Below are 25,777 nucleotides of genomic sequence, written 5' to 3' on the forward strand. Positions count from 1 at the left end.
TTAAAATGATGCATCCATGTAATAGAATACTTTGCGGCCGTTAAAATCAATGAGTTAGACCTATGAGCATGCGGTTGGCTGTCCTCGATGTAATAGACAATGACATCGTACGCGCCTAGGAAGAGGCTTTCTAGGTTACACATGAAACTAGTCACATAGTTACTTCCAGGAGGTGGGACCGGAGTCAGGAAAGGAGCTGTTCTTTTTCCATTATAGACTTCTGGGTTGTTTGAATTTTTTAGAAAGACCAATAATTAGTTTTATAATTTAAAATAGATTATAATTCTGAATTACAAAAAAGAGCCTTCAGAGAGTCAATAACATTGTTTTATGACGTCACATGCAGAGTGAGCATCCGCTTATCTGAGCACAACCCTCGAAGCCACAGCGAAGAGTCACGTCCTGCTGCCCCACAGCGCGCGTGGCTGGCGCTTTGCCCGGAGTTGACGGGCTCAGGGCAGGCGCGGAGTGTGCTCTTCCCTTTATTATATCTGCACGTCCACGAAGCTGTTTTTAAGTGCATTTTGAAAAAACCAGAAAATAAAAAAGAGGTAACTGAACTTGCCCATGATCCACACACACGTGTGCACGCGGCCCTCCCCGCGCTGGGATTGTTCCCCTCGCACAGCCCTGTCCACTCCTGATGAACACTCAGCATGCTCTCATACGTTCTGCCACAGACGCCACTTTCTCTGGGCTCCTTTCCCGTGGAAATGACACTGTGGGTGACATTCTTTACACAGCCTCCGGGCAGACGGAGCCTGAGAGTTCTCCTCAGTCTCACCCTCGGATTATCCCACGTCACTCTCGTCTGTCGTGGGCTCCCCCGCGTCAGGCAGCCAGCTGGTGCCGCCAGCTCCAGCTTCTAAAACGGCTGCTTCCGTTCTTTCCTGGAAAGTTCAGAAAGGAAGCAAACGGGTAGGTCGATTCCCCTCCAGGAGCACCAGAATAGAACAGCGTTGTTGGGGTGACAGCCCTCGGAGACCGGCTGGGCGGGTGGGAGCGGGAGCCTGAGCGGCGTCTGACCTTGCTCCCCTCAGCCGCCAGCAGCAGGACTCTCGTGCCCTTGCCGGCGTCCCACTCCAGAGACAGTGACCATGACACACGCTCTGCTTGTCTTTGACGTGCTTGGCCCAACACCTGTGTTTTTTTGTTTGTTTTTTTGAGACAAAGTCTCGCTCTGTTGCCTGGGTGCAGTGCAGTGGCGTTAGCCTAGCTCACTGCAGCCTCCAACTCCTGGGCGCAAACAATCCTCCTGCCTTGGCCTCCTGAGTAGCTGGGACTGTAGGCGCCACCACCACACCCAGCTAATTTTTTCTAATTTTTGTAGACATGGGGTCTCACTCTTGTGCAGGCTGGTCTGGAACTCCTGACCTCAATTACAGCGTGAGCCACCACGCCTGGCTTATTTATCATTAAAATCATTGCTGAATTTCCAACAACCAGGGGTCGAGTTAGGACTGATAAATCAGATATGTTCTTTTCTTAAAAGGCGCCTCGTTGTGATTGCTGTGTTCTGTGAATCGGGTACTGCGGTCATTCTAAACCGGGTATTCTAAGAGCGTTTTGTCCTGGCTGTGCCTGGCCGCATGTGCCTGGGCACAGTTCCAGTGGGTCTGTTCCTTTTTACCTCCACTGACCAGGAGCTTTGGTCTCTCAAGAGCCCCAGTCTGGTTCCACCTGCCCTGGGCTCACTGAAAGCTGGAGGGAGCATCACTCCCAGCTTGGAAATAAGAAAAGGTCAAGTAAACTATAAAATCCTGACTTTCAAACTCACTAGTGAGCTAAGGTTGCAGGAGAACCGTGTTGCCCAAAAGGGAAGGAAAAACAGCACCTCACAGGAGAGCCGGGCCGGGAGGCCGAGGCAGGAGGATCCCTTAAGGCTGGGAGTTAGAGACCAGCCTAGGCAATAGCAAGACCCCATGTCTACAAAAACTAAAAAAAAAAAAAAAAAAACTCTCTATTCAAAGATGAATTGATCCTGAATATTGAAGATAAGAAATCCAATTTAATAAACTATTAGAACTAAAAAAACAAATGCAGCGATGTTGCAGCCTACAAGATCGATATACAATTACCATTTGTATTATATTCCTATATGCTAGCAATGAACAGTCTAAAAATGCAGTTAAGAAAAACATTCCATTTTCAATAATGTCAAAAATAATAAAATACTTAAGAATAAATTTAGCAAAAGCAATGTAAAACTTGTACTGAAAACTATAAAACATTGGAAGATATTAAAACTTAAATGGAAAGAAATCATGTGTTTATGGATCAAAAGATGTTAAGATGAGGTACTCCCCAAGTAGATCTACAGATTCGGTACAATCACTGTGAAAATCCCATTTGCCTTCTTTGCGAAAATGGATAAGCAGATACTAAAATTTGTATGGAAATGCAGGGGACCCAGAATAGCGCAAAAGAAAAAGAAATATTGTAAAAAACAAGCAAACTGAACAGCTCAGGCTTCAAAACTTGCTAAACAGTGTGGCTGTGATACTGGCCTAAAGGCAGACCTGGATCAGTGGGTCGGAACCGAGAGTCCGTCACTGCTCCGTGCCCACAGGCGCAGCCACCGAGACAAGACTAACTCCTTGAAAGAGATGAACGAGCACAGCTCGGCGACAGGCAGGTAGGCCAGGCATCCTTGTCTGTGAGAGAAAGTGAGTTTTAAAAATCTGTTAACAAAGAAAACTTCAGACACAGATAGCTTCACTGGCAATTCTACCAGATCTTTAAGGAAGAAATAATACCCGTTCTCCTCAATCTCTTAGAGAAAATAAAAGAGGAGTGAACGCTTCCAACTGCTTGTATGAAGGCAGCATTATTCTGATACCAAAACCAAAGACGTTACAAGCATAAAAAACTAGCAACGATATTCTTCATGAACATAGCCCCAAAATCCTCAACCTGGTATTAACAGGGTCATTATACAAAAATCAATTGCATTTCCATGTGAACAAGTGGAAACTGAAATTTAACACCAGTACCATTTACAATAGCACTAAAAAACATGAAATACATATAAATCTTAAAAAAAAAAATGCAAGATCTGTGTGCTGAAAAAATATAAAACGCTGATGAAAGCAGTCAGAGGCCTAAATAAACGAGACCAGACTCATGGATTAGATGACTCAATAACGTTAAGATGTTAGTTCTCCCTGAATTGATGTTTAGATCAATGCAACCCCAATCAGAATCTTAATAGGATTTTTTGGTAAAATCAGCAAATTTATTCTAAAATTTATGCAGAAAAACAAACTAAAATAACTAAAGCAAATTTGAAACAGAAGAACAAAGAGGACTCACGCTATCTGATTTTAAGGCTCACTATAAAGTTAAGGCCGTCCGGACTGTAGAATTGGCGGGAGGATACACACGTCGATGGATGGAACAGAACGGTGAGCCTAGGACACATCCATACAAGTGTGTCCAGCTGATTTTTTTTTTTTTTTTTTTTTTTTTGAGACAGAGTCTCGCTCTGTTGCCCGGGCTAGAGTGAGTGCCGTGGCCTCAGCCTAGCTCACAGCAACCTCAAACTCCTGGGCTCAAGCGATCCTCCTGCCTCAGCGTCCCGTGTTGGGACTACAGGCATGCGCCACCATGCCTGGCTAATTTTTTCTATATATATTTTTAGTTGTCCAGATAATTTCTTTCTATTTTTTTAGTAGAGACGAGGTCTCACTCTTGCTCAGGCTGGTCTCAAACTCCTGACCTCGAGCGATCCTCCCGCCTCGGCCTCCCAGAGTGTTAGGATTACAGGCGTGAGCCACCGCGCCTGGCCACCAGCTGATTTTTAACGAAGGTGCAAAGACCGTCCAGTGCAGTGGAGAAGGGACGGTCCTTTCCAGCGTGCTGGAGCAGTTGGGCAGCACATCCCAGAAGGGAGCTGCGGCCGACCTCACAGCCTGTAGGGCAGCGACCTCCCCAAGGGAGTCATGGCCCCGGATGTGAAACTGGAACAGTAAAACTTGAAAAGGAAGTGGGAAAAGATCTTTCTGACCTTGAGTTAGACAATGGCTTCTTTAATAAGCTACAAAAAGCACAAGTCATAAAAGAAAAAAAACAATAGACTTCATCAAAATTAAAAACTGCTTTGGAAAGACACGTTAGGAAAATGAAGAGACAGGCCGCAGACGGACAGAAGCTGTAAAACACGCACCTGGTGCAGGTGTGTGTCCGGCACACATATGCAGCTCTCAGAGGTCCACAGTAAAGAAACAAGCACCTCGGTGACAAAACCATGGCAGATTCGCACAGACATTTCTGCCAAAGAGGACACACAGACGGCAGATGGGCACATGGAGAGACGCTCCGAGTCACGCATGACGGTCATTGGAGGGGTGCGACTCACCACAGTGGACACATGGCACACGCGTGAGAACGGCTGGAATCTTGGAATGTGTGAAGGCCACGTGCTGAGGAAGGACGGCAGCACCTCTCCCCTTGGCTGTGCAGACACAAGGTGTTACAGTCACTCCGCACAGGCGGCCGCTGTCAAAGTTAAACGTACAACCCGCAGTTCCGGATATTCACCAAGAGAAATGGAAACTGTGTTCGTTCAGAAACCTGTATGTGAATGTTTACTGTGTCTCTGTTCGTAGTCACCAAGAACCGGAAGCCCCCAGCCGCCCTTCACCTGGCGAGTAGACAAGCTGAGGTGCGGCCCGGAACGAAAGCCCAGGGGGGAGGAAGACGGCGTCGCAGGGGAATCTCAAGGCCGTACGCTACATGCGGCCACCGCTCGGAAAGCTCCACACCGTGCGGTCTGTTTATACAACATTCCGGAAAAGGCGAACCCACAGGGACAGAGCACAGTCTGGTTGCCAGGGACGGGCTGAAGGGCAGCGCTGGGGAGAGGGGCGTGAAACCGTGGCGGGGGGGCAGTTGCACATGCCAGTCCGCGGTGGCCACGTGGCTGTGAGCCTCTGTCACAACTCAGAACTGCCTGAAGAGGTGAAGTTTGCGTAAATTCTGTCTCAGTCAACCTGGCTTTAGGGGCAGAAAGAAACCTTTTTCTCTCTCGTGTTGAGTCACACCTGGGAAGGTGTGTTCGGGTGACGTCAGCCACACTCGGCTGAGCACCGGGACCTCCAGTCTCCACTCCGAGCTTTCCCCTGTCGGCAGCGACTTGTGACGGCTGTTTGCAACTGGGAGGGCATTTCCCCCGATGCCACACACGCGCACGGGCCCTCGGAGCACCCGCCGCCTCGCTCGTGGAGGGATGACGTCATTGTTTATGGGGGTCCCTTGTTAAACAACAGGAAAAATAAGAAAGACCCCAAGGTGAAAAGCAAGTAACAGGCGAATCTGTTCTCAGTTCACGCAATCAGAACATGCTTTGCTGGGAAGACACCAAGGGAGCTCAGAGTCTAGGAGTCCTCGTCAGCGTTCAGGAGCCTGCCCTGGGGTCCCCTCCCACCTGCCCTGGGGCACGTGTTCTCTGCTCAGTCACCGTGCACCTGTTCTGAATTTTACCCCTCGCATCTTAAACCTGTTCAAATCCAGAGGGATTGAAAATGAGACTGGGCCCTGGGATTCACAAACGCACCAGGACAGGATTTGCTCTGTGTGAAAATGCCCCACATTGCCACCCTCCTGTCAGTCTTCTGGGGACCCTCTAATCTCCCTTTATTCCTGAGCCCCAAGTTTTCCTTTGCAGCAGGAAGGAGCTGAGCGTGGCTGGCTTTCAGCTGTGCGTCTCTGTGGGAGGCTGCAGAATGTAATTGGTTTTCTGTCTGAGGAGAAGCCAGAGGTGTTAGAAATCCGGGAGTGTCGTGACCCTAATCATGTAAGACTATTACCAACACCCACGGCCGAGCTGTGCTTGGAGGCAGGCTCTGCTGAGCGGGGTCTGGGCGCCTGTTTACGGAAAAGCCTTCATTCCCCCTGAAGAGAAACGGGCAGAGGGGAGGGGAGGCCGGGCGAGGATTAGGAACCGAGCAGTGGCATCTGTCCCTGGTCCCCAGCGACAGTGGGCAAGTCCCCAGCGGGTCGATGCCCACTGCTTTCCCGTGGCATCTCTGCCTTCTGTCTCCACGCCCCCCCCCCCGCCCCACCGCTCCGGCCTCTTCGTTTCTGCCCGTGCTTGTCCTGTGAGCTTAGCGGTCTTAGCCGGTTGTACTAGGACAGGCCCTCGGGGTGGCTCCAGAAACACGTCACCGACACCGTCCAGTTCTGAAAGTCCTTTCGCAGCTCAGCAGGGGCTGTAGGAGACGGTTTCATGGCACCTGCAGGGCTCTGCCCTCAGAGCTCAGCCTGAGGGAAATGGAGCCCCCACCCCGCCCTCCCCGAGAGGCAGAGTTCCTGGCCGCTGCCCTCGCGACAGCGCCAGGGCCTGCCAGCCACACTGGGCTTCTGTGTGCCCCGGGCCTCCCCCAGCGCAGCTTCCTCCTGTCCTTGCAGTCGTCACCTTTGCCCGTCTTCGGAGCCGAGGCTCTGAAGCCTCCCCACGTCTGGATTCTTCTCCAGGGAGCAGTGGGGCACCGTGGAGCCCAGGCCCAGGCCGTAGGGAAGTGAGGGTCCCGCGGGCCCCTCTCCCCGCCTTCTCCAAAGCGCCTTCTACACCCGGCCTCTAATTTATTCCCAGAGAACCGACTTTCATTAAAGTGCAATCTCTGTTCCTGCGCAGGCTTCAAGCCTTTTTGTCTGGGTTTCTCCTTATCCACTCTGCATTCCGGGCCGTTTGTCACTTCTTTTCTGCGGAGCTCTGGATTGTCGTAGAATGAAACCAGTTGTTACGAATCCACCATCCGCCGCGTTCGCCATGGCGGGTTATTCCAACCCAGCCGTGTTCGTAGGGTGGGATTTGACACCCCTACACCCCTTGTTACCACTGCTTCTGGGTTTGCACATCCTTTCCTTGGTGCTGCCATCTTGTCGGGTGTGTTTGTGACGTGTGGAGGAAAAGACGCAGAGACGACGCACGGGGAGACCAGCCTGCAGGCGGCTGTGGGGCGGGCGTGGGGTCCACCGTGCGTGTTGTGGGATCAGAGATAACACACGGGAGGCGATGAGGAGAGACAGGCGTGTTCCGTGAATGTTTCGTGCAGTAACTCTCTGCAAGGCCACGCTAGGCACAGAGGACTCGAGCACAGCCGTGTTCCATAGTCCTTATTTTTATGTTTCCTCAGAAAGAGCAATTTTTAGAATAACTAATAGCGGCCAGTTCTACGCTGGTTACAGTGAACAACTCCGTTTTGACTCTTAGCCAAGAGGAAGTAGGGTTTTTATCTTGTTTATTTAATTTCTTCTATATTTTAGGATTTACAACTCCTAGTTTCTTAACAGGGAATCAGAGTCAGCCGCATTGACCCTGCGGCACCTGTGATTGAGGGAATGCGTCCGTGTTGCACAAGCAGGTGATCGTGCTTGTGAATAAAGCAGATTAAATACGACTTTATCGTTTGATGAGTGTGGGCCTCTCGTAGATGTTGGTTTGCACACCCCACCCAGTGGGTGCCCACACTCATCAGTTCACACCCCGCGGGTGCCCACACTCATCAGTTCACACCCCGCGGGTGCCCACACTCATCAGTCCACACCCCGCGGGTGCCCGCACTCATCAGTCCACACCCCACGGGTGCCCGCACTCATCAGTTCACACCCCGCGGGTGCCCAAACTCATCAGTCCACACCCCGCGGGTGCCCACACTCATCAGTTCACACCCCGCGGGTGCCCAAACTCATCAGTTCACACCCCGCGGGTGCCCAAACTCATCAGTCCACACCCCGCGGGTGCCCAAACTCATCAGTCCACACCCCGCGGGTGCCCACACTCATCAGTCCATACTCCGTGGGTGCCCACGCTCATCAGTCCACACCCCGCGGGTGCCCACGCTCATCAGTCCATACTCCGTGGGTGCCCACGCTCATCAGTTCACACCCCACGGGTGCCCACACTCATCAGTCCACACCCCGCGGGTGCCCGCACTCATCAGTCCACACCCCGCGGGTGCCCACACTCATCAATTCACACCCCACGGGTGCCCGCACTCATCAGTTCACACCCCGCAGGTGCCCACACTCATCAGTCCACACCCCGCAGGTGCCCACACTCAGCTCACACGGGCTCAAGGAATAGGGAAGAGGGCGACTGGCCCAGCCTATGTTTCCAGTGGAAATAAACTTAGTTTTTCTGAAACTGTCTCATCAGGAGGGGTGAGTTAGTTTGTGTCTAACCAGGTTTGCAGCTCTGCACTCTCCTAACTCTTCCACTCGCGGGGAGCCCAGCGGCTACCTCTGCAGTGTCGGGTGAGACCTGCGTGGCAGCTGCCCTCCAAGGCCCGGCCGGCCTTTCCTGCGGAGCCTCTGTTACTCTGCCTTCTTTCTCATGGGACCTCGTCTCCCAGCCACACGCCCAGCTCCCTTTGGCACTGGAGAAGGAATGAGGGTGAGAGGCCCCGAGCACGCCTGTCTCGTGGTCTGTGTTGCCGGTGTTCGGAGCAGCACGTGCAGCGCCCGCCTGGGCGACCGCTCGCTGTGGCTGCGGGGCCGCCCTCAGCTTCTGCGTGTTCCCTGAGCAGCAGGCAGCGCGGTCCTCTGGAGCCTTCCCAAGGCCCCACTCCCGTCCCACCCCGTCAGCCCCAGCCCTGCCGGCGGGGGCACCTGGGGAGAGCACCTCTCCTGCTCATGGAGGCCCGGCAGGGGTGGGCCCGCTGTCGGCCTTGCCAGCCACACTAGGCTGCCCGAGGCCTTCAACACTTGAGGAAGAGGAGACTTTCTCCGGACAACAGCCACAGCCGGCCCTCCGTGTCTGCAGGTTCCAAATGCACAGGTTCAACCCATTGGGGATGAAAAATATTCAAGAAATAAAAATAATACAGCAATGAAAAATAACACAAATCAAAATTTTAAAAAGAAAATACAAAAAAATATAAATCAGAAAATAATGCAGTGCAGCAGCCATTTACCTGCCGTTTGCACTGGATCGGGTGGTGTCGGCGCTGCTCTGGGCTGTGTGCTTAGGTCACGTGCCCGTGTGAACATGGCCCACTCGCTGTCCACACCAGCCTCCCTCCATTCTGGCGTCCAGGGGGGCTGGACCAGCCCCCACCAACACTGGGGACGGCTGTGCTTTTCAGACACTGAACCTAAATGGGTGTTTTCTCTTCTTGAAGATCCCAGAAGAGCACGACGTGGAGAGTCAGATCCGCAAGGAGCGGGAGTGGCGCTTTCTGCGGAACAGCCTGGTGCGGAAGCAGGCCCAGCAGCTCATCCAGAAGGGTAAGGCCGCCGCGGTCCCGTGCCGGAGAGGCCACTGCGAGCCGTCGTGCTGCGCGCTGACCTTGTCCCCCACCTGCCCCGACACCCGGCCACAAATAAGGAAACGGGCTGATAGAGGCAGTTGCACCTCAGGGTCCCGTGGAGGTCAGGCCAGGACCCCACCCGCTCTCCTTCAAGGGCGATCTGAGCCTCAAGGTTATCGGGAAAGGTGAGGGCCTGGCTGACTGAAGCCTCTCAGAGAAGCAAAACTTTTGGGTTTTGACGTTTCCAGAAGGGAAGGAACAAGCCCTTCCACGCCCAGGGAGTCCACACCACTCCAGCCTGACGGGGACGTCCCTGTGCCCTGGCATCACAGACGATGCATCCTTCCCTGGGGATGGAAAACAGAAACTGGTTTCATTCAACTGTCCCCACCTGGTCCCTGGAATGGGCAATGGTGTTGTCACCACAAACTGCATGTCAGTCCCGTTTTCACCAGACCTTTTACCAAATTTGTCCACAGCTGCTAAAGTTGCCCCCTCAGGGTGCCGGCTTGCTGGCCCCGCAGCCTCCTCCGGGCGGAGGGGCTGTGAGCTGCTGAGGGCGGTAGGCATGTGCTGCCGCAGAGGGACAGCGGCACAGATGTGGCTGCAGGTGCCCCGGCACGAGATGCACAGAGTGGGAAGCCCCAGGCGTGACACAGGGACCAGAGCGCCTGGCAGTGCCCCAGCTGCACCTCAGGGACCCCGGCCTTCCACACTCTGGGAGGGTGCGGATCGGCAGTGGGGATGGGCGTGGTCCCCGCAGCCGGACCAGCCCGGTCAGCCGCGTTCTCCTGGCCTCTCGGTCTTGAGCACATCCCACGGTCATGATGGGTGACTCCTTACACCTGGGGTCGAGGACCCGGGAGACAGACCATCCCTCCCACCGCGGCGGAGCTGGGCAGGCCTGCCGAGGGCTGGCACACACCCTCGCTCCAGCGAGTGGAGAGCGCTGTGGACCGGGGAGGCCAGTACTGCTTCTGAAGCGCTTGTCTGTGCGGACTCGCCTGCACCCCCGCTCGCCCTCTGCAGCGCCGCGGGTACCCGTGGTGTCAACGCGGAGGGCGAACGTCGTGCCGGAGCGCCCCAGGCTGCCCCGAGCTCTCTGCCCTCTGTGGCGCGGCTGGCGGCAGACTGGGCTGGAGGCGCCCCTCGCTTGGCGTTGGGTGTGTGCCGCCCTGGCAGGTGCCACTCGAGCGTGTGCTGCCAGAGCGGCGTCTCCAGGGCAGAGGGGAGCGCGGCCCGCTGCTAGGAGCCGCCGCTGGCCGACGGCGCCCGAAGTCTGCCCTCCTGGAGTCCGTGCTTCTCTGGGCAGCTGGCGCATCGCCGGAAGGACGGTTTGGAAGCTGCGTCTGCCCACACAGTTCAGCGTCGGAAGGCGACGCTCGCCTGGTGTTTGTGGTCAGAATTGAGCAGGGTGTGGAATGAAGCCAGCATTTAAGACACAAAACCAGGCTTTCTAGACAAAAAGGAATATCTTCATCATACAGGATAGGGATTTCTCTTTTCTAGCCTTTGTGAAAAAAAGAGGGAGGTGTAGTCAAAAATGCACAAAGGAGGAGCTACCGAACTGCCGGAAACATCCACAAAGGGCGTCGAGGACACGTGGCACCCAGGGGACTGGACCCGAGGAGGAGCACACCCTCCCCCAGCCGCGTGCAGGAAATTGGGCTCAGTGCAGACTCACTGTTCTCTGACAGCCAGCGGGAAGTGGGGCCTGTGGGGGGACCAGGACGGACGGAGAAGGTGGCTTTGCCCAGGAGACGCTGAGAAGGCCACACCCACTCTTCTGCCTCCCTGGGGACGTGTGCCTTGGCTGTCCTACACTGACACTCGCATGAGCACAAGGTGACTCTCCCGCTGGGGTTTCCCTTTATCTTTCCATGCTCAGAATTAAGCCCAGGGCTTTGGCTCCCTCCGGAACATCCCTGTAGCTGGGTATGAAGTGGCCTCCAGGGTGACACAGTGCTGCGGCCACGCGGAAGCCTTTGGGGCTGTTGGCCTCTGCTCGGCTGACCCCACCGCACCATGAGCGGTTTCCCTCCCCTGCCGGGTTCTCTGTCGGGGCTGTCGTGCGGAGGAGAGGGGCTGGGCCCGAGTGCGCAGGTGACAGCGGCCCCACTGTGCGCCCTGCACAGACCCCAGTGTCTCCCAACTTTCCGCCCCAGCCACCACGGTCCTGGGGCCCAAGGAGGGCGGTAGTCCCTGCCGTGCTCAAGCCCAGCTCAGAGTTACCTGCAGCAAAGTGCCCGAGTGACTCGTCTTTGACCTTGAGCCCCAAGAGCAGGTCGGCTTCCTGCCAGGGCACCGCGCCCCACGCCTGACCAGGCAGACTCGGGCCAGACCAGAAGCCCGGCGGGCGGGAGGTGCGCTCCGCAGGGCCAGGAGGCTTTTCTTCGCACGACCCAAGAATCATGTCACCAGCTAAGCGCGTGTGCGTCCCCAAAACGCCCTCCCGCCACCCAGAGGCCGAGCAGGTGTCTGGGGCTGAGGCTGGGCGGCGACAGGAGGTCAGACGTGCGCACCCTTCAGTCCCACCTCGTGTCTTTCGCCAAAACCGTGTCCAAGCCCATCGTGACTCCATACTCCTGCCTCTCATTGGGGTTCTAAACCGAAGTCCTCCCTAGTCCTGGGGGTTCGTTTCCCAGTGCTGGTGTTTGGGAGCCCGGTGAGAACACCCACACGCTCCTCTCTGTCGAGTTGGTGATGCTATTTCCTTCAGTCCTCTAATTTCACAGTTAACATCTTTCTCCACGGAAAGACCCCAGGACTTGGGCTGGGCTGTGGACAGTGACAGCTGGGTCTGTGCCGCCAATCAGAGCCATCCGTGGGACTTTCTAAACAAACCTCAGCCAGACGCATCTGCACCAATCAGAACGCGGCTGACGCAACGCACAAGACGACGAGACTGATTGGACGCTGGCCGCGTGTCCGGCCTCGGGAGCTTGTGGGGGGCGGGGGGGTCTGGTGTGAGCAAAGGCACAGACCCTCATGCGGACAGCGGCCGGCTGCCGTCGCCAGGCGCTAGCTCCTCGGCGTCCAGCCCCTCCTTCAGTCCTTGCTCCACGTGCCCAGGCACCGGGTGTGCTGCTGGCCCTGGGAAGTGCAGGGTCGATACCGACTGTGGCTTAAGACCACGGCTGAGTCCGCTCTCGTGTGTTTCTCCCGGCAGGTGTCACCAGACTGGATGACCAGATATTTCTGAACAGGAACCCCGGTGTCCCCTCCGTGGTCAAATTTCATCCCTTCACCCCGTGTATAGCCGTGGCTGACAAGGACAGCATCTGGTAGGCATCTGGCGGTCGGGACCTTCCTCCCACTGGTGACAGCCCGAGGGACACAGACCCCTGTCCACTCCCCATCACTCCTGCGCCTCCTCTCGCAGGGGCGCTCGCTCCGAGGCCTCGGTGCTGTCTCGGGTGGAAGGGTCTCAAGAGCGTCCCGAGACATGTCCCTGCTGGCCTCCTCCCATGTGGCCTGGTGCTGCCTGCCCAGGCCTCCCTCTGGCCTCTCTGCCGAGGGACGGTCCAGGGCCCTGACCTCGGGCCTCCAGCCACCCCTGCCGCACAGGCCCTGCATGGCTCTCGCTGAAGCACGTGTGATGGAAGAATAATGATAGGACGATGTCAGGTGTCAAAGAGAGACCCGAGTTCAGTTTGTGACATGCCCGCCTTGCGTAACAGAGCGAGTGCCCCCTTCGTGGGGGACAGTGGCGGACGGGGACTCTTTATAGCTGATAAAACACCTGACGTCCTCACCTCTATTTCTTATTCCTCCCCCTCTTAAAATCGTGGTGAGACGTGCTCAGCGCGAAGTTTACCATCGTGGCTGTTTGCAGCCATGCAGCTCAGTGGCGCTCGGCACCTCCACACTGCGCAGCCCTCGGCTCCGTCCATCCCCAGAACCAGTTTTATCTGGCGACACTGAAACTCTGTCCCCCACGAAAACCAGCCCCCGCCCTCCCCAGCCTGCCCCTGCAGCCTCCACTCTGCCTCCTGTCTCTGGATTTGCCGCTCCTGGGGCCCCGTCAGTGGGATCGTCCAGCGTCTGCCCCTCCTGTCCGGCTTATCTCTCGCAGTGCCACGTCCTCGGCGCGTTCGTGCTGCGGCAAGTGCCACACTTCCTTTCTGTGGCTGAGCAGGTTCACTGTGTGGTCGGACCATTTTTCTTATTTGTTCATCTGTTGATGGACACCTGGGCTACTTCTGCCTCTGGCTGTTGTGAATGACATTGAACTTGGGCCCACAGATACCTGGTCAGGTCCCTGTTTTCGATTCCTTTGGGTGGACGCCCGGAGGCGCAATTGCTGGATCGTGTGGTAACACCGTGTCTACTTTTTTGAGGAACCCCCAAACTGAGCACAAGGTTCCAGTTTCTCCACACCCGCACCAACACTGTTACTTTCCTTTTCTTTTGTTTTCCTTCTTTTTTTTTTTTTTGCAGATAGGATCTCACTATGTTGCCCAGGCTAGTCTCGAACTCCTGGGCTCAAACCATCCTCCCACCTCAGCCTCCCGCGGAGCTGGGACTGCAGGTGCCACCATAGTGGCTTTGTCTTCTGCTGTTTGCTGGTCGCCGTCCTGGTGGGCGCGAGGGGGTATCTCGTTGCAGCCTGGGTCGACCTTTCCCTACTGAGTGGTCCTGTTTCTCTGATTCCCTTAAGTTTCTGGGACTGGGAGAAAGGGGAGAAGCTGGACTATTTCCACAACGGAAACCCCCGGTACACGCGGGTCACGGCCATGGAGTATCTGAACGGCCAGGACTGCTCGCTGCTGCTGACGGCAACGGGTGAGTGGGTGTGCGCAGCTGGGACCTGAGCCCAGAGCTGGGAGGAGGTGGCAGGGCCGACGTGAGGTCCCAGGACCCGCAGGACACATTGTGCAGCCTGTCGTCTTGCGGGGGCCCTGCCCACAGCTGAGGGCCGCTGTCCTTCCGAGGCCGGAGGTCCGTGAGGGAGGGGCCTCAGGATATCATCTTGTCCGGGACCCCCGGCCTGCCCGTGACTAGGAAAACCTCTGGCCCCAGGAACCAGGCAGGGGCCCCCAGAGCCGGGGTCTGGTCTGGCCCCCGTGCCGACCCCGGGGGCTGCACCCCGCCTGTCAGGTCCTGCCGCAGGGCTTATGCCAGTGGTGCATCACATTCTGGGCTTTTTTGTTTTCTTGGTTTCTTATTTTTGACCTGAAAGGTCTTAATTTCAGCCGTACCTTTTTTCTTTTGATTTTATTTTTTAGAAACCAGGTCTGGCTGTGTTGCCCAGGCTGGTCTTGAACTCCTGGCCTGAAGCACACCTGCCCCCTCCCCTCTCGAGTGCACCCCCTTCTGAACACTAGTTTCCGAGTCGGGTGCCCTGTGCTGATGGTCATTTTCCTTTGGAATTTTTAAAATGTGACGATCGCCTCTTGCTAATGATAAGTCCTGTCCGTCAAACTGCCTTTCCTGCAGGGGTCAGACACGATGGGGACAGGGAGAGGGTGACACCCCCCCCCCACTGTGTTGCCCTGCCCTGCCCTGGGCGTGAGCCATTGATGACACACTCCTCTCCCCTTTCAGAGTGTCTGTGGCCCCTGGGAGGGGTGTGGCCGTGGGGACATGTCCTCCTGGCAGCCACTCCTCCGAGCTGGGCCACCTCAGCACCAAACAGCGTCAAGCCAGTGTCCAGAGCCAGTTCTCACTGCAGGCACCAGGGTGTGGGCAGGAGGGGATCATGCGGGTGCACGTGAGCAGCCAGCGAGGCGCGGGGAAGATTTAAGACGGGTCGGACTCAGTGGCCCTGAGCACCGAAGAGGAGGGGCCGGGTCCTCCGTCGCCTCGGGAGGCTCCAGTGTCCCTGCAGGGAGGGGTGTCCCCGCCCGCTTCCTAGTCCCGAGAGCCCCCGCGGCCTGGGTTGTGTGTGGCGTGAGGAAGGGAAGGTGAAGGCAGTTTGACTCTCCTGCTTAAGTGGGGGGAAGAGCAGGGGCGACGTGTGTCCCCAGCCCCGGCCAAGCTCTGCCTGACCTTCTCTCGCCAAGGAGAGCCCGGCTCAGCCGCGTCAGGCTCCCTGGCCACCGGAGGCCGCGAGAAACCACAGGTTCGCCCTGGCCCCTCGCTGCAGCCCTTGCCCGGGGTCACCCAGGTGTGAGTCCGAGGAAACGGCATCCGCAGACCTGGAGCCGCCAGGCCCGGGGCACGAGGAGTCTTGCTGTGCAGCATGTCCCCTACAGCCCTCCAGTGACCTGCACACACAGGGCCCGGGCGAGGCCAGCACAGGGCCTGGCTTCATGTCCTCCCCTCCCCCGCAGATGACGGTGCCATCAGGGTCTGGAAGAACTTTGCTGACTTGGAAAAGAACCCGGAGATGGTGACCGCGTGGCAGGGGCTCTCGGACATGCTGCCGACAACGCGAGGTGGGTCCACCTGGCTCCTCAGGGGCAGAAGAGGGTCCCAGCCTCTCCGCTCACCTCGGGGCCTGCGTCCGGGGCGTGCTCGGCAGCCCGTGGCACCCGTCCTAAGCTCCATCCCAGGCACGGAGGGGCTGCGGCCTGTGCTCCTCGCACCCCAGTTTAGCCCCTCTTGGTGGTCAGCACACGTGTCAGCCAGTTGTTCCTTTGTGTGCAGCGGGAGGCCTGCGCGCTCACCGGCCTGCCCAGCTGGCGGGATGCTGCGGCTGCAGCGCTGGCTCCGGGCACAGCTTTGCACGTTGCCAGTGCCGCCACACGGCCTGGGGGAGGGGCTCAGTGAGGCCCACGGGTCCTTCTGGAAGGACTTGGGCGGGTGTCAGGTTGTGGACTTCCAGAGACCCTCCTGCGGCCAGAGGCACCCGCCTCTGGGAGTCGTGGCGCTAGAAGCAGAAGCCGCACCCTGCCAGCCCTTCCCCACAGGCCCCCGGCCCTGACCCTGAGGTGCAGGGTCCTCAGAGGTTAAAGTCAGGCAGAGATTCCACCAGGCAGTGACACAGGGTGTGGCGGACGAGGACCCCAAAGCTGTGACCCCCTGCCTGGGTAGTAAACGCACACCAGTCACACCTCAGGGAGGGGACGTCGGCTGCGTGCTTTCAGGCTCTGCTTGTGGGCTGCATGGCCGCAGCGCAGCTGGGCTCTTGGACAGATTCAGGGCGGCGTGTGCCTTCTCCCACCCGTCTCACGGACGTGGTCCCTGCTTGTGGTCACTTTGCATCCACCTCGGCAAACGCGCTGTCACGCATGAGGCGTCTCTTCCCTGCCTGAGATCAGATATATCGCAGCAGGGGGACCACATTGAAAAAGTAAGATAAAGAATGTATATGGGCCGGGCGCAGTGGCTCACGTCCGTAATGCCAGCACTCTGGGAGGCCAAGGCAGGAGGATCACTTGAGCCCAGGAGTTGGAGGCTGCAGTGAGCTACGATGACGCCACTGCACTCCAGCCCTGGGCGACAGAGCAAGACCCTCTCTGAAGAAAAAAAAGAATGTATATGTATCAGCAGTTAACAATTATAAAATGCAGTTGTAAAGCGTCTTGTACGATTGCAATAAAAGCCACAAGATACCTAAGAATTCAGCAAAAGAGATGCCCCGTCTTTACCCAGCAAAGCATAACCCTGACTAAAGGGTGTGGAAGGAGCGCCCAGTGTGGACGGGCACCACGCCCGTGGCCGGGACACACGCCACTGCAGGAGGGCCGCTCTCCCCAAAGTACTCTGTGGATTTGTTAATGCAGTTTTGATTATGTTCCCAGGAGAGATTTTTATGAAGCATGAAACCCTGATTTTAAAATCCATATGAGAGAGCAGAGAGTTGCGAGTAGCTGAGACAGTTTTGAAGATGTGCAGAAGTGGGGTCGTGCCCCCGTGGGGACGCGTCACCAGGCTGTGACCGCAGGGTGGCCCGGGGCGGGGCTTAGGCACACCGGTGGGGAAGAACAGTGTCACCGAATGGTGCGGGACAGCTGGTGCCCTGGGGAAGGAGAGAAAATAGTATCTTTACTTCACACCACGGAGAAAAATAAATCACAGCTAGAGACCTACAAGTAAAAGCCTTTAGAAGAAAAAATGAGAGGGAATTTTCTTAACTTTGAGGACAGGAAGCTCAAACAGGAGACAGCGGGAAACGCGTGGATAGATTTGACTGCAGACTTCTTTACGGCCAAAAGACAAATACAAAGTTGCAATGTACAGGGCAGAACATGAAAGGACATTTGCAACACCTGTGGGCTGAAGCCTCCGCATCACAATATGTAGGAAAATGTACGCAGCCCGGCCACAGCGAAGAGGACCACAGACACCAACTGCGGACGGGGACTCGGAGACAGTGAAGCTCGTGCACACTTCTGCTGAGAGTGGGCTGGCAGCCATCCAGGGAGCGATGGCTTCACCCAGGGACGCACGACCCGCGGTTCTGTTCCTAGGTACCGCCTCCCGTCACACACAATGACATGCGGAGACGCCGGTTCACAGAGTCGGGAACAGCTCAGATGAGGGGTTTGGTGCACCTCGGAGTTTTACACAGAAGGCTGAATGCATGAGCCAGGTGCAAGTGTGTCAGGTCGGATAACCCTCAAAACGTAGCATTAAAGGGAACAAGCTGCTAGAAACCAGGCTCCACTGTGAAATTGATGGACCTTTTTGGAATGTGGAAGGTGTTTTACTGTTTGTGGATGTGCACATGGAGAAGCTCAAAGGCCCCCTGGAGACACACTCAGCCTGTAAGACAGCTCCTCTGGGGCCGAGAGGGCAGGGGATGTTTTCACTGAGTCTGAAGTTACACTTCTTAAAAGAAGAAAAGAAAAAATGGCAGAGTGTTAGCAACTATTAGATCTGGGTGGTGGGTACAAGGATCTCTATTCTGTTCTTTTCTATATGCATGAAATATTTATCATTAAACTTTTATTCATTCATTCATTCATTTTTAGAGACAGGGTCCCACTCTGTCCCCCAGGCTGGAGTACAGCGGTGCGATCGCAGCTCACTGCAGCGTTGAACTCCTGGGCTCAAGCGATCCTCCCGCCTCAGCCTCCCAAAGTGCTGGGATTACAGGCGTGAGCCACCACCACGGGCTAAACTTTTAAAATCAAATCCTGTTTTAGACAGAGACGGTTGTAGAGTGTAGCTGCTCTGTCCCCATCTAGCCCAGATGGGAAGGGGCGGCCGTCGTCCCCTTCTGTCTGTCCCTTGCACACGCTGGCCACCCAGTGGTCAGCAGCCCCTGCCCTGAGACGCTGTCAGGTGGCAGCTGGCCTGTGCCCAGCTCCTCGAGGAAGACGCTCGTCTTCCTGCCTTGAAGGCCATTCTGCAGCCCCCAGTCCTGCCCTGTGCCCAGGCGTGTAGAAGGCGGTCGTCCTGGACAAGCAGTTCTGGGATCCTGCTATTCCCTCTCGCGGATACCTCGGGGGCAGCAGGGTTCTGGGGAAGACCCGGAATTCCTGCCTTGGAAGTGTTGCCCTGCCTGGACTAGGGGCACACTGGGAGCCCCAGTCTGCGCTTACGTGGGGATGTGGACCCACGTGAGGGGCTGGGGCGTCGGCAGGCGCTCCTGGGAGCTGCTGGCTCACAGGCCCCCGAGACCACCCAGGGGCACGTGGGGTGACGCCGCTGTGTCCCGCTGTGTCTCTCCAGGAGCCGGGATGGTGGTGGACTGGGAGCAAGAGACCGGCCTCCTCATGAGCTCGGGGGACGTGCGGATTGTCCGGATCTGGGACACAGACCGCGAGATGAAGGTGCAGGTAACCACACTGGGTCCCCCGAGAGCCGCCGGTCCCTGTGCTGCCGCCTCCTCAAAACGGATCCCGCCCTGGTGACAGGGAACAAGACCTGTGGCTGCAAGGCGTGCAGCCCCGGACCAGGCCTCTGCCGTGCAGGGGGCAGAGGCGCCGTCTGGAAGGACGAGGCCGCGCGGGAGGGAGACAGACTCCCCGCAGCCTGGGCTGCGTCAGTCGCGACACCTCAACCCTGCGCTGCCACCTGACTAGGCCTGGCTCGTCCTAGTGATTTTCAAATATTTTTCTAAGCAAATTAGGGAATATCAGAAATCAGGAGGGCGAGATATTTTAAGTTAGAATGATTATTTGTGTGCTTCTAAAGCACCTTTTTAGTTTTAGCAAAAAGAAAAGAAGAGTAAGTTGGCTTTGCCCAAGACATTCTGGGAAAGTGACAGGGCCCAGCAGGGATCACCGCTAGGACCCCAGCTGCGTGACCTCACCTGGAGCTGCGCGAGACACAGAGCCCCTGGGGTGCCCGACTTGGCTTTAGGGCCGAGGGTTTCCTTCCTCCGGGTCCCCAGGGGTGCAGGGCGGAAGCCTCCCCCGGCCCTGCCCGCAAGGAGGGCAGTATGTGCTGGTGCAGTCGACACCGGGAGGAGGCAGGAGCCGCCACGGGCCCCCCGGGCAGCAGCACTGTCTTTGCCAGCCCCCGCCCGTCCCTGCAGCTCCCGGGCTCCAGGTGGAGATGGCAGCCCGCGGCGGGGAGGGGCGGCGCTGCTGGCCGTAAACCGGGTCCGGCGCTGCGGGGGCAGCAGGAGGCTGCAGCAGGGCGGGCCATGTGCCTGGGTCCTCACCAGGCTCCGTGTGCTTGGCCCTAGGACATCCCCACGGGTGCAGACAGCTGCGTGACAAGCCTGTCCTGCGACTCCCACCGCTCGCTCATCGTGGCCGGCCTGGGCGACGGCTCCATCCGTGTCTACGACAGGAGGATGGCGCTCAGCGAGTGGTAACTCAGCCCCCGCCCTCCCGTCCTGCCGGCCCGGCACTTTCTAGATGTTAATAGTCATAGTGCAGTCGCTGCCTGCGTGCTGGGTCCAGATTTCTCAGCGAGATGCACAGCTTCCCCCAGGAGCCCACGACGGGGCACTTAAGCCGGGCGGGGTGGGGGGGTGGCTTCCCAAGGCCAGCCAGGCACGTCCCACCGAGGCCAGTGCCCCTGCCCACAGGGCGCGGCGGCCAGGCCGTGCAGAATATGCCCGTGTCCTCAGGCAGAGGCTGGCGGGCAGGGCCCTGGCCGGTGCCTGCCACCCCCGAGCTTCACTGTCACACCCGAACCCCGAGAACGCTGCCAACACTGCAGCCTGGGTTGCGTGTATAAGCGTCCAGGGAGAGGCGTCTGGGTGCACACGTGTGGGCACAGCCCGGCCTACGCGAGGCGCGTTGTCACTGCTGCTTTCGGTGAAGCCTGAGCAGGCCTGCTGGCGGGTCTTGCTGCCTCCCTGGCGGTGCCCAAGCTCTCCGGCCCCAGCAATGGCCAGTGACCGTCAAGCCCAGGTCCTGCTGCCAGGACATGTCCTGGAAAGTGGGGGCCCGTGGAGGGAGACGGAGCCACCCGGGCACCTCGGCCAGCGGGTGGGAGGGGCCACCGGCAGTGTCTTGCTCGGGTAACGAAAACGTCCCCAGACTCGGTGGTGGTGGTCACGCAAGCCTGTGAAGACACCAAACTCCACTGGGTTGTGAACTTCCAAAGGGACGTTTTATACAGGTCACCTCTCAGTCAAACTGTTGTTTAAACCTCCCCTACGCCCCCCAAAATCAGCTGCCTGGGCAGGCGATCACTCAGGAATCGACCCAAACAAACAGCAGCGCTAAGGACCAGGCCGGGTGTCAGGGGTCAGCGTGGCTTTGCGTCCTCCCCTGGCAGCAGGGACCCTCCTCCCACACGGGACATGTGGCTGGGCAGGGGCAGGTGGCTGGACCAGGGCGGTGTTCGCGCCCGGCCACACCTGCCCTGCGTTGCCTCGTTCTGAATCTGTCTGGGGCTTCCAGCTGAGGCAGAACCGCAGCTCCTGCCTTCTCAGGGCCCAGCCCACGCAGGCCGAGGAGGACCAGAGGGCCCCGCTAGAGCAGGGTCCCAGGAGGGATCTGCGTCCCCGAGTGGCACTGGCCACGGCGGGGGACGGCCGAGCGGAGGCCTGCTGGCCACACACAGGCAGCCTGGCCCCTCCGTGGGGCTCTGTCTCCCTCTGCGCTAAGCAAGGCCGCGCCCGGCCCGGCCCTGACCGCGCCTCCCTCCCGCAGCCGCGTGATGACGTACCGCGAGCACACGGCCTGGGTGGTGAAGGCCTACCTGCAGAAGCACCCCGAGGGCCGCATCATGAGCGTGAGGTAATGCGCACGGAATATGCATGAGACATTTTGCTGTGAAAACATTACTTTCCCCTCCATTTAAAATATGTCTTTGGTATTTGAACAGCTGGGAGATGATGGCATTTCGGGGCAGTAATTAACTCCTGCTCCGGGACTGGCCAGAAAGGTCAGGGTGCCGCGCAAGAGGGCAGTGGGGACACATCTGCTGTCCCTGCCGCAGCAGCCTGGCTGCAGCTCAGGGGAGCATCCTCCGCTCGGCCATCACAGAGCGCGGGGGCGGTGGGCACGCGGGGGGTGGCGTGTGTCCCCGGGCACGTTGACAGGCAGGATGGCTGCACCTGCACCATCGTCTGCGCGTGAATCCAGTCCTGCTGCTCTAAATACTGCGCTGAGAGCGGCGAATATTTATTTGCCCATTAAAGGGACAGCAAAATGTAATTTACTGTCAAAAAGCCACCATTTCTTCAAAGAGCTGCGCCTTCCCCCTTGTTTGCGATGTAAAAACCTAACATACCTCTTGGGATGGACCCTGCGGGGTTGGAAGAGGAGGCCCCGGAGCCGGAGCCTCGGGAAGGGGCCAGGCCTTGCCGTGGGCCAGCGAGCCTCCATGGCACGGAATCCAACCTCTGTGCCGGGAGAGGGACCAGAGGCTCCTTTCCCCTCCTGCGTCTTTGCTGAGGGCTGTTTCCAGACAGGGGACATCATGCTTTGCGGCAGGGCCATCAGTTGCCCCAGATACCACAAACGGGCCTTTCTGGTGCTGCAGGAGCTCAGCGGGGAGCCGGGCCGAGGACCAGTGGGGGTGGGTCTGCGGGCACTGCCGGGGGGGGGGGCGGGGAGGGGAGTGGGCTCACTGGGGGCAAGGTTCAAGGTGGCTTTGACCTGGAGCAGTGCGTGTGCGATGGGCACGCGACTCCGTACCTCCAGCTGACTCCTGGCCCCCCAGGCCAGGCCCCTCCAGGGGGTTCCAGGTCAGGGCGTCACGGTGACCCTCTCTTGGCAGCGTCAATGGAGACGTGCGTGTCTTCGACCCGCGGATGCCTGAGTCCGTGAACGTCCTTCAGATCGTGAAGGGGCTGACGGCGCTGGACATCCACCCCCAGGCAAACCTGATCGCATGGTAGGTGCCCCGACCCCCAGCCTCTCGGCCCAGCATGGGGGGTGCTGGGGGCTTCACGGCTCCCTCCTGAAATGAAAACCGAAGTCCTCCGCCCTGGCGCGGCTGCCCTCCCGGAACGAGCTCTTGGAGCCCTCGAGCCCCTGGGGATGTCCCCAGGTCCTCACAGGCAGGCGAGAGGGGTCCTGCGGTCTGGGCCTCTGGGCCATCTTTCAGCCACCCCCAAAGTGCTGTCCCCTCCCCACAGCGGCTCCGTGAACCAGTTCACCGCCATCTACAACGGCAGCGGCGAGCTGATCAACAACATCAAGTACTACGACGGCTTCATGGGCCAGCGCGTCGGCGCCATCAGCTGCCTGGCCTTCCACCCGCACTGGGTCTGTGCCCCCGGGTGGGGCGGGCACATGGGCAGGGACCCCCAAGCACTCGCCCAAGACAGCAGGCAGGGCCGGCGGAGCCAGGGCCTTCCCCTGGGACGCCACACACCAAGTCGCTCAGGGCCGATCCCTGTGCGACTCCCTGTCCTTAATTACAGTCTAGCCATGCGGTTGCAGGCCGCTGTTCTTTAGAATTAGGATTCCGCCAGCCGGCCGCCTTGCAACGTGAGGCTCCATGGGGGCCCGGCATGCGGCTCTCTGCCGAAACACACGACATTTGATTCCCAGAACTGTCCCTGTGGGGCGATCCTGAAAAGAAATATGCAGGGGAACTGTGGGTAGTATGCAAATCCCGTAACGGAGCCTGGGTGACGCACCGTCCCGCTAGAGACTGCCAGTTAATGGGCCTTCGTTCCATGCCCGTCTGAGTGCAGCAGTGGGGGTGGTTAATGGAGCCCCGGGCTGGAGCTAGCTCTGGGCACAGGGGCAGCCTGTGCCTCTCCCCTGCCCTTGCCCCTCTCCCCAGGCCCTGCCCCACACCCCAAGCCTCTGCCCCCCATCCTGGGCTCCGCCCCACACCCCAAGCCTCTGCACCCCCCATCCTGGCCTCCACCCCACACCCTAAGCCTCTGCACCCCCCATCTTGGCCTCCACCCTGCACCCCAAGCCTCTGCCCCCCTCATCCTGGGCTCTGCCCTGCACCCCAAGCCTCTGCACCCCATCCTGGCCTCCACCCTGCACCCCAAGCCTCTGCACCCCCCATCCTGGGCTCCACCACGCTCACCACTCGCCTGCTCTCCCCTTGCAGCCCCATCTGGCCGTGGGAAGCAACGACTACTACATCTCCGTGTACTCGGTGGAGAAGCGGGTCAGATAGCGGCACCACCAGCCCGCCAGGCCGCGGCCGCCTGCTGTACATAGTGAACCTGCCGCTCGCCGAGCGCGTAGCGCCGCCTGCTGCCGCCCTCGTGAACACTGGCCCTGCCCTCGCGCTGACGGCTGGAGGCCCCGCCGCTTGCTTTGCGTCTTTGCCGTAACGTCTGGACAGTCGGGGGAGGGGAGGGCTTCGGTTGGACGGTGGCTTCTGCCCAGGCCCAGCGTCCAGGCACCAGGGACTCACCACAATGCCACACTCGCTCTCTCCTCTGTTTTTCCTGAGATTTTTAAAGGGGGAAACACACTCGTTTCATTTTCCATGTAATCAGAGCATTAGCTACAAAACAGCTCCAAGACGGAGCCCTGGTGGAGAAGCAGCACTGGGCTCCGCGGCCCCTGGGGCGGCCTCCCCGTCCGGCCAGGAGCGGGTGAGAGGTGCTGCCCCAGCCAGGCCGCCGTCCTCTCGCGGTGTGTGCCAGCGAGTGGGACCATACCCAGCAGGCTGGTGGATGCTGGGAACGCAGGAACCCACGGAGCGGGGCGATGGAGACGTCCCCTCCCGCCGGCAAGTGTGGAAAGCAGCAGCCCAGAGCCCAGCGCCCTCCTGGAGCCCCCCAGGGCCGCTGCGCCAGGCCCTCCTGTCCGCTGGGCACATGGGCCCAGCCCCTGCACAGCCGGGTCCCCGGGTTCCAGCCCCTCTGACAGCCGTGAGCAGGAAAGTGCCCTGTGGCTGTGGACAGAGGAGGCCAGTCCTTGGCGGTTTAGCCGCTGCCTTAACCCCCGGGCGCACTTCCCGCGCAGCGCTGCTCTCCCGCAGGCCTCCCTGCCTGTGCCCGCACTTGGTGCCCACACATGTGCGGGCACCACGGCCCCTGCCTTTGCCCACGCACCTCACATGTGCAGGCGGAAGCCCCGCTGGAGTCCGAGGGTCTGTGGGTAAACACAGCCCCGTCGCCCGCCTCTGCCCCACACACAGGCGTGACCATGGTTTGCATCTTGCAGTCTGCAACGCAAGAGTCCTGGCAGTTGCTTTAGCGTGTGTCAGCGTGTGCGTGCGTGTGAACACGGGGGCAGGAGAGGAGCTGTGGACAGTGCAGCCCGCAGGCCACAGAGCCGTGTGCGCGACTGCAGACGACACAACCACAATGATGGGATTTGAAAGCTTTTCTCCATTTTCTCTGGAATCAGGATTATTCGGGGAGAGGAGGCGGCTTGGTCAGTTCTGCCCTCACGCAGCCGAGTGGCGGGAGCACGGGCAGGAGCTGCTGTGAGAAAGGGTCTCGGCCCCTCGCGCTGCGGGTCCAGAGCATCGTCCAGGGGGTGGGACCCACCTGGCAGCGCCTGGGGTCCGTGTTGGAGCTGCACAGGGCCAGACAAAGCAGGTGGCCCTTCTCCCTAGAGACGGGAGCTCCTGTTGGAAGGTTCCGGCATGAAGTCCCATCGCCACATCAGGGTGAGCAGGCAGCCTGAGCAGGCAGCCAGGAAGGCCGTGGAGGTCCCCGCTCTGCCCACGGACACTGAGGGGTCCAGTCGCCCCAGCTGATGCGCTGGCTCCACCTGGTTCTCACCCGACGTGTGTCTGTTTCTTTGGAGACGAAACCACCACGCGGCACAGTGCAGACGGCTCCAGGGGGCCAGACCCCTCCCAGCCGCCCCCGCGGGCTGTGTCTTCACAGGTCTGATGCGAAAATCCAATCACGAAGTTAACCAGGGCTCAGAGAGCGCTGGCCTAAAGGTTCACTTATCTCTATTTATTTTACCAAAATGACAATTGAAAAAGACTTTGACAAAACATGGAATTGTAATGTGAAACTAAGCAACGACAGACAATAAACTTAATAAACATAAATGAGTACAGAAACGTCTGGCTGGTGGCTTGGTCCTTTAAGGAAACTGCCCACCCTTCTTGGCCGCGAGTCGCCTGCGCTGAGGGCCACCAGCAGGGCTGTCTGGGGGCACCGGGGGCAGGGACGTGGCCAGGTCCTCTCTGCAGGTGGCCGGGCTGCCCCGTGCTGTCCTGCGCCATGGGCAGCTTGCATTGTGGGCGCTCTCCAGCCAGCGCCAGGGCCACGTGGGGCCTGGCATATCCGTGGGCAGTGCCCAGCCCTGTGGCTGGGTCGGTCTGTGTCCCACGTCACA

The 25,777-nt window shown here is 58.6% G+C and overlaps 1 protein-coding gene across 4 annotated transcripts in view; it reads left to right on the plus strand.

Annotated features, from left to right (window-relative positions):
• The window catches only part of RPTOR (regulatory associated protein of MTOR complex 1), a 272,593-nt gene extending 247,094 nt beyond the window's left edge, over positions 1 to 25,499 (plus strand). For all 4 annotated transcript variants that reach the window (XM_045569639.1, XM_045569640.1, XM_045569642.1 and 1 more), the window contains 10 exons: positions 9,123 to 9,228; positions 12,421 to 12,535; positions 13,912 to 14,036; positions 15,527 to 15,631; positions 18,816 to 18,922; positions 19,777 to 19,904; positions 21,200 to 21,286; positions 22,272 to 22,388; positions 22,633 to 22,762; positions 23,571 to 25,499. In XM_045569639.1, the coding sequence (XP_045425595.1) occupies positions 9,123 to 9,228; positions 12,421 to 12,535; positions 13,912 to 14,036; positions 15,527 to 15,631; positions 18,816 to 18,922; positions 19,777 to 19,904; positions 21,200 to 21,286; positions 22,272 to 22,388; positions 22,633 to 22,762; positions 23,571 to 23,639 (1,089 nt within the window). In that variant the 3' untranslated portion in view covers positions 23,640 to 25,499. The remainder of the gene's footprint in view (positions 1 to 9,122; positions 9,229 to 12,420; positions 12,536 to 13,911; positions 14,037 to 15,526; positions 15,632 to 18,815; positions 18,923 to 19,776; positions 19,905 to 21,199; positions 21,287 to 22,271; positions 22,389 to 22,632; positions 22,763 to 23,570) is intronic.
• Positions 25,500 to 25,777: the final 278 nt, after the last annotated feature.

Source organism: Lemur catta, chromosome 15, assembly GCF_020740605.2.
Source record: "Lemur catta isolate mLemCat1 chromosome 15, mLemCat1.pri, whole genome shotgun sequence".
NCBI classification, from domain to species: domain Eukaryota; kingdom Metazoa; phylum Chordata; class Mammalia; order Primates; family Lemuridae; genus Lemur; species Lemur catta.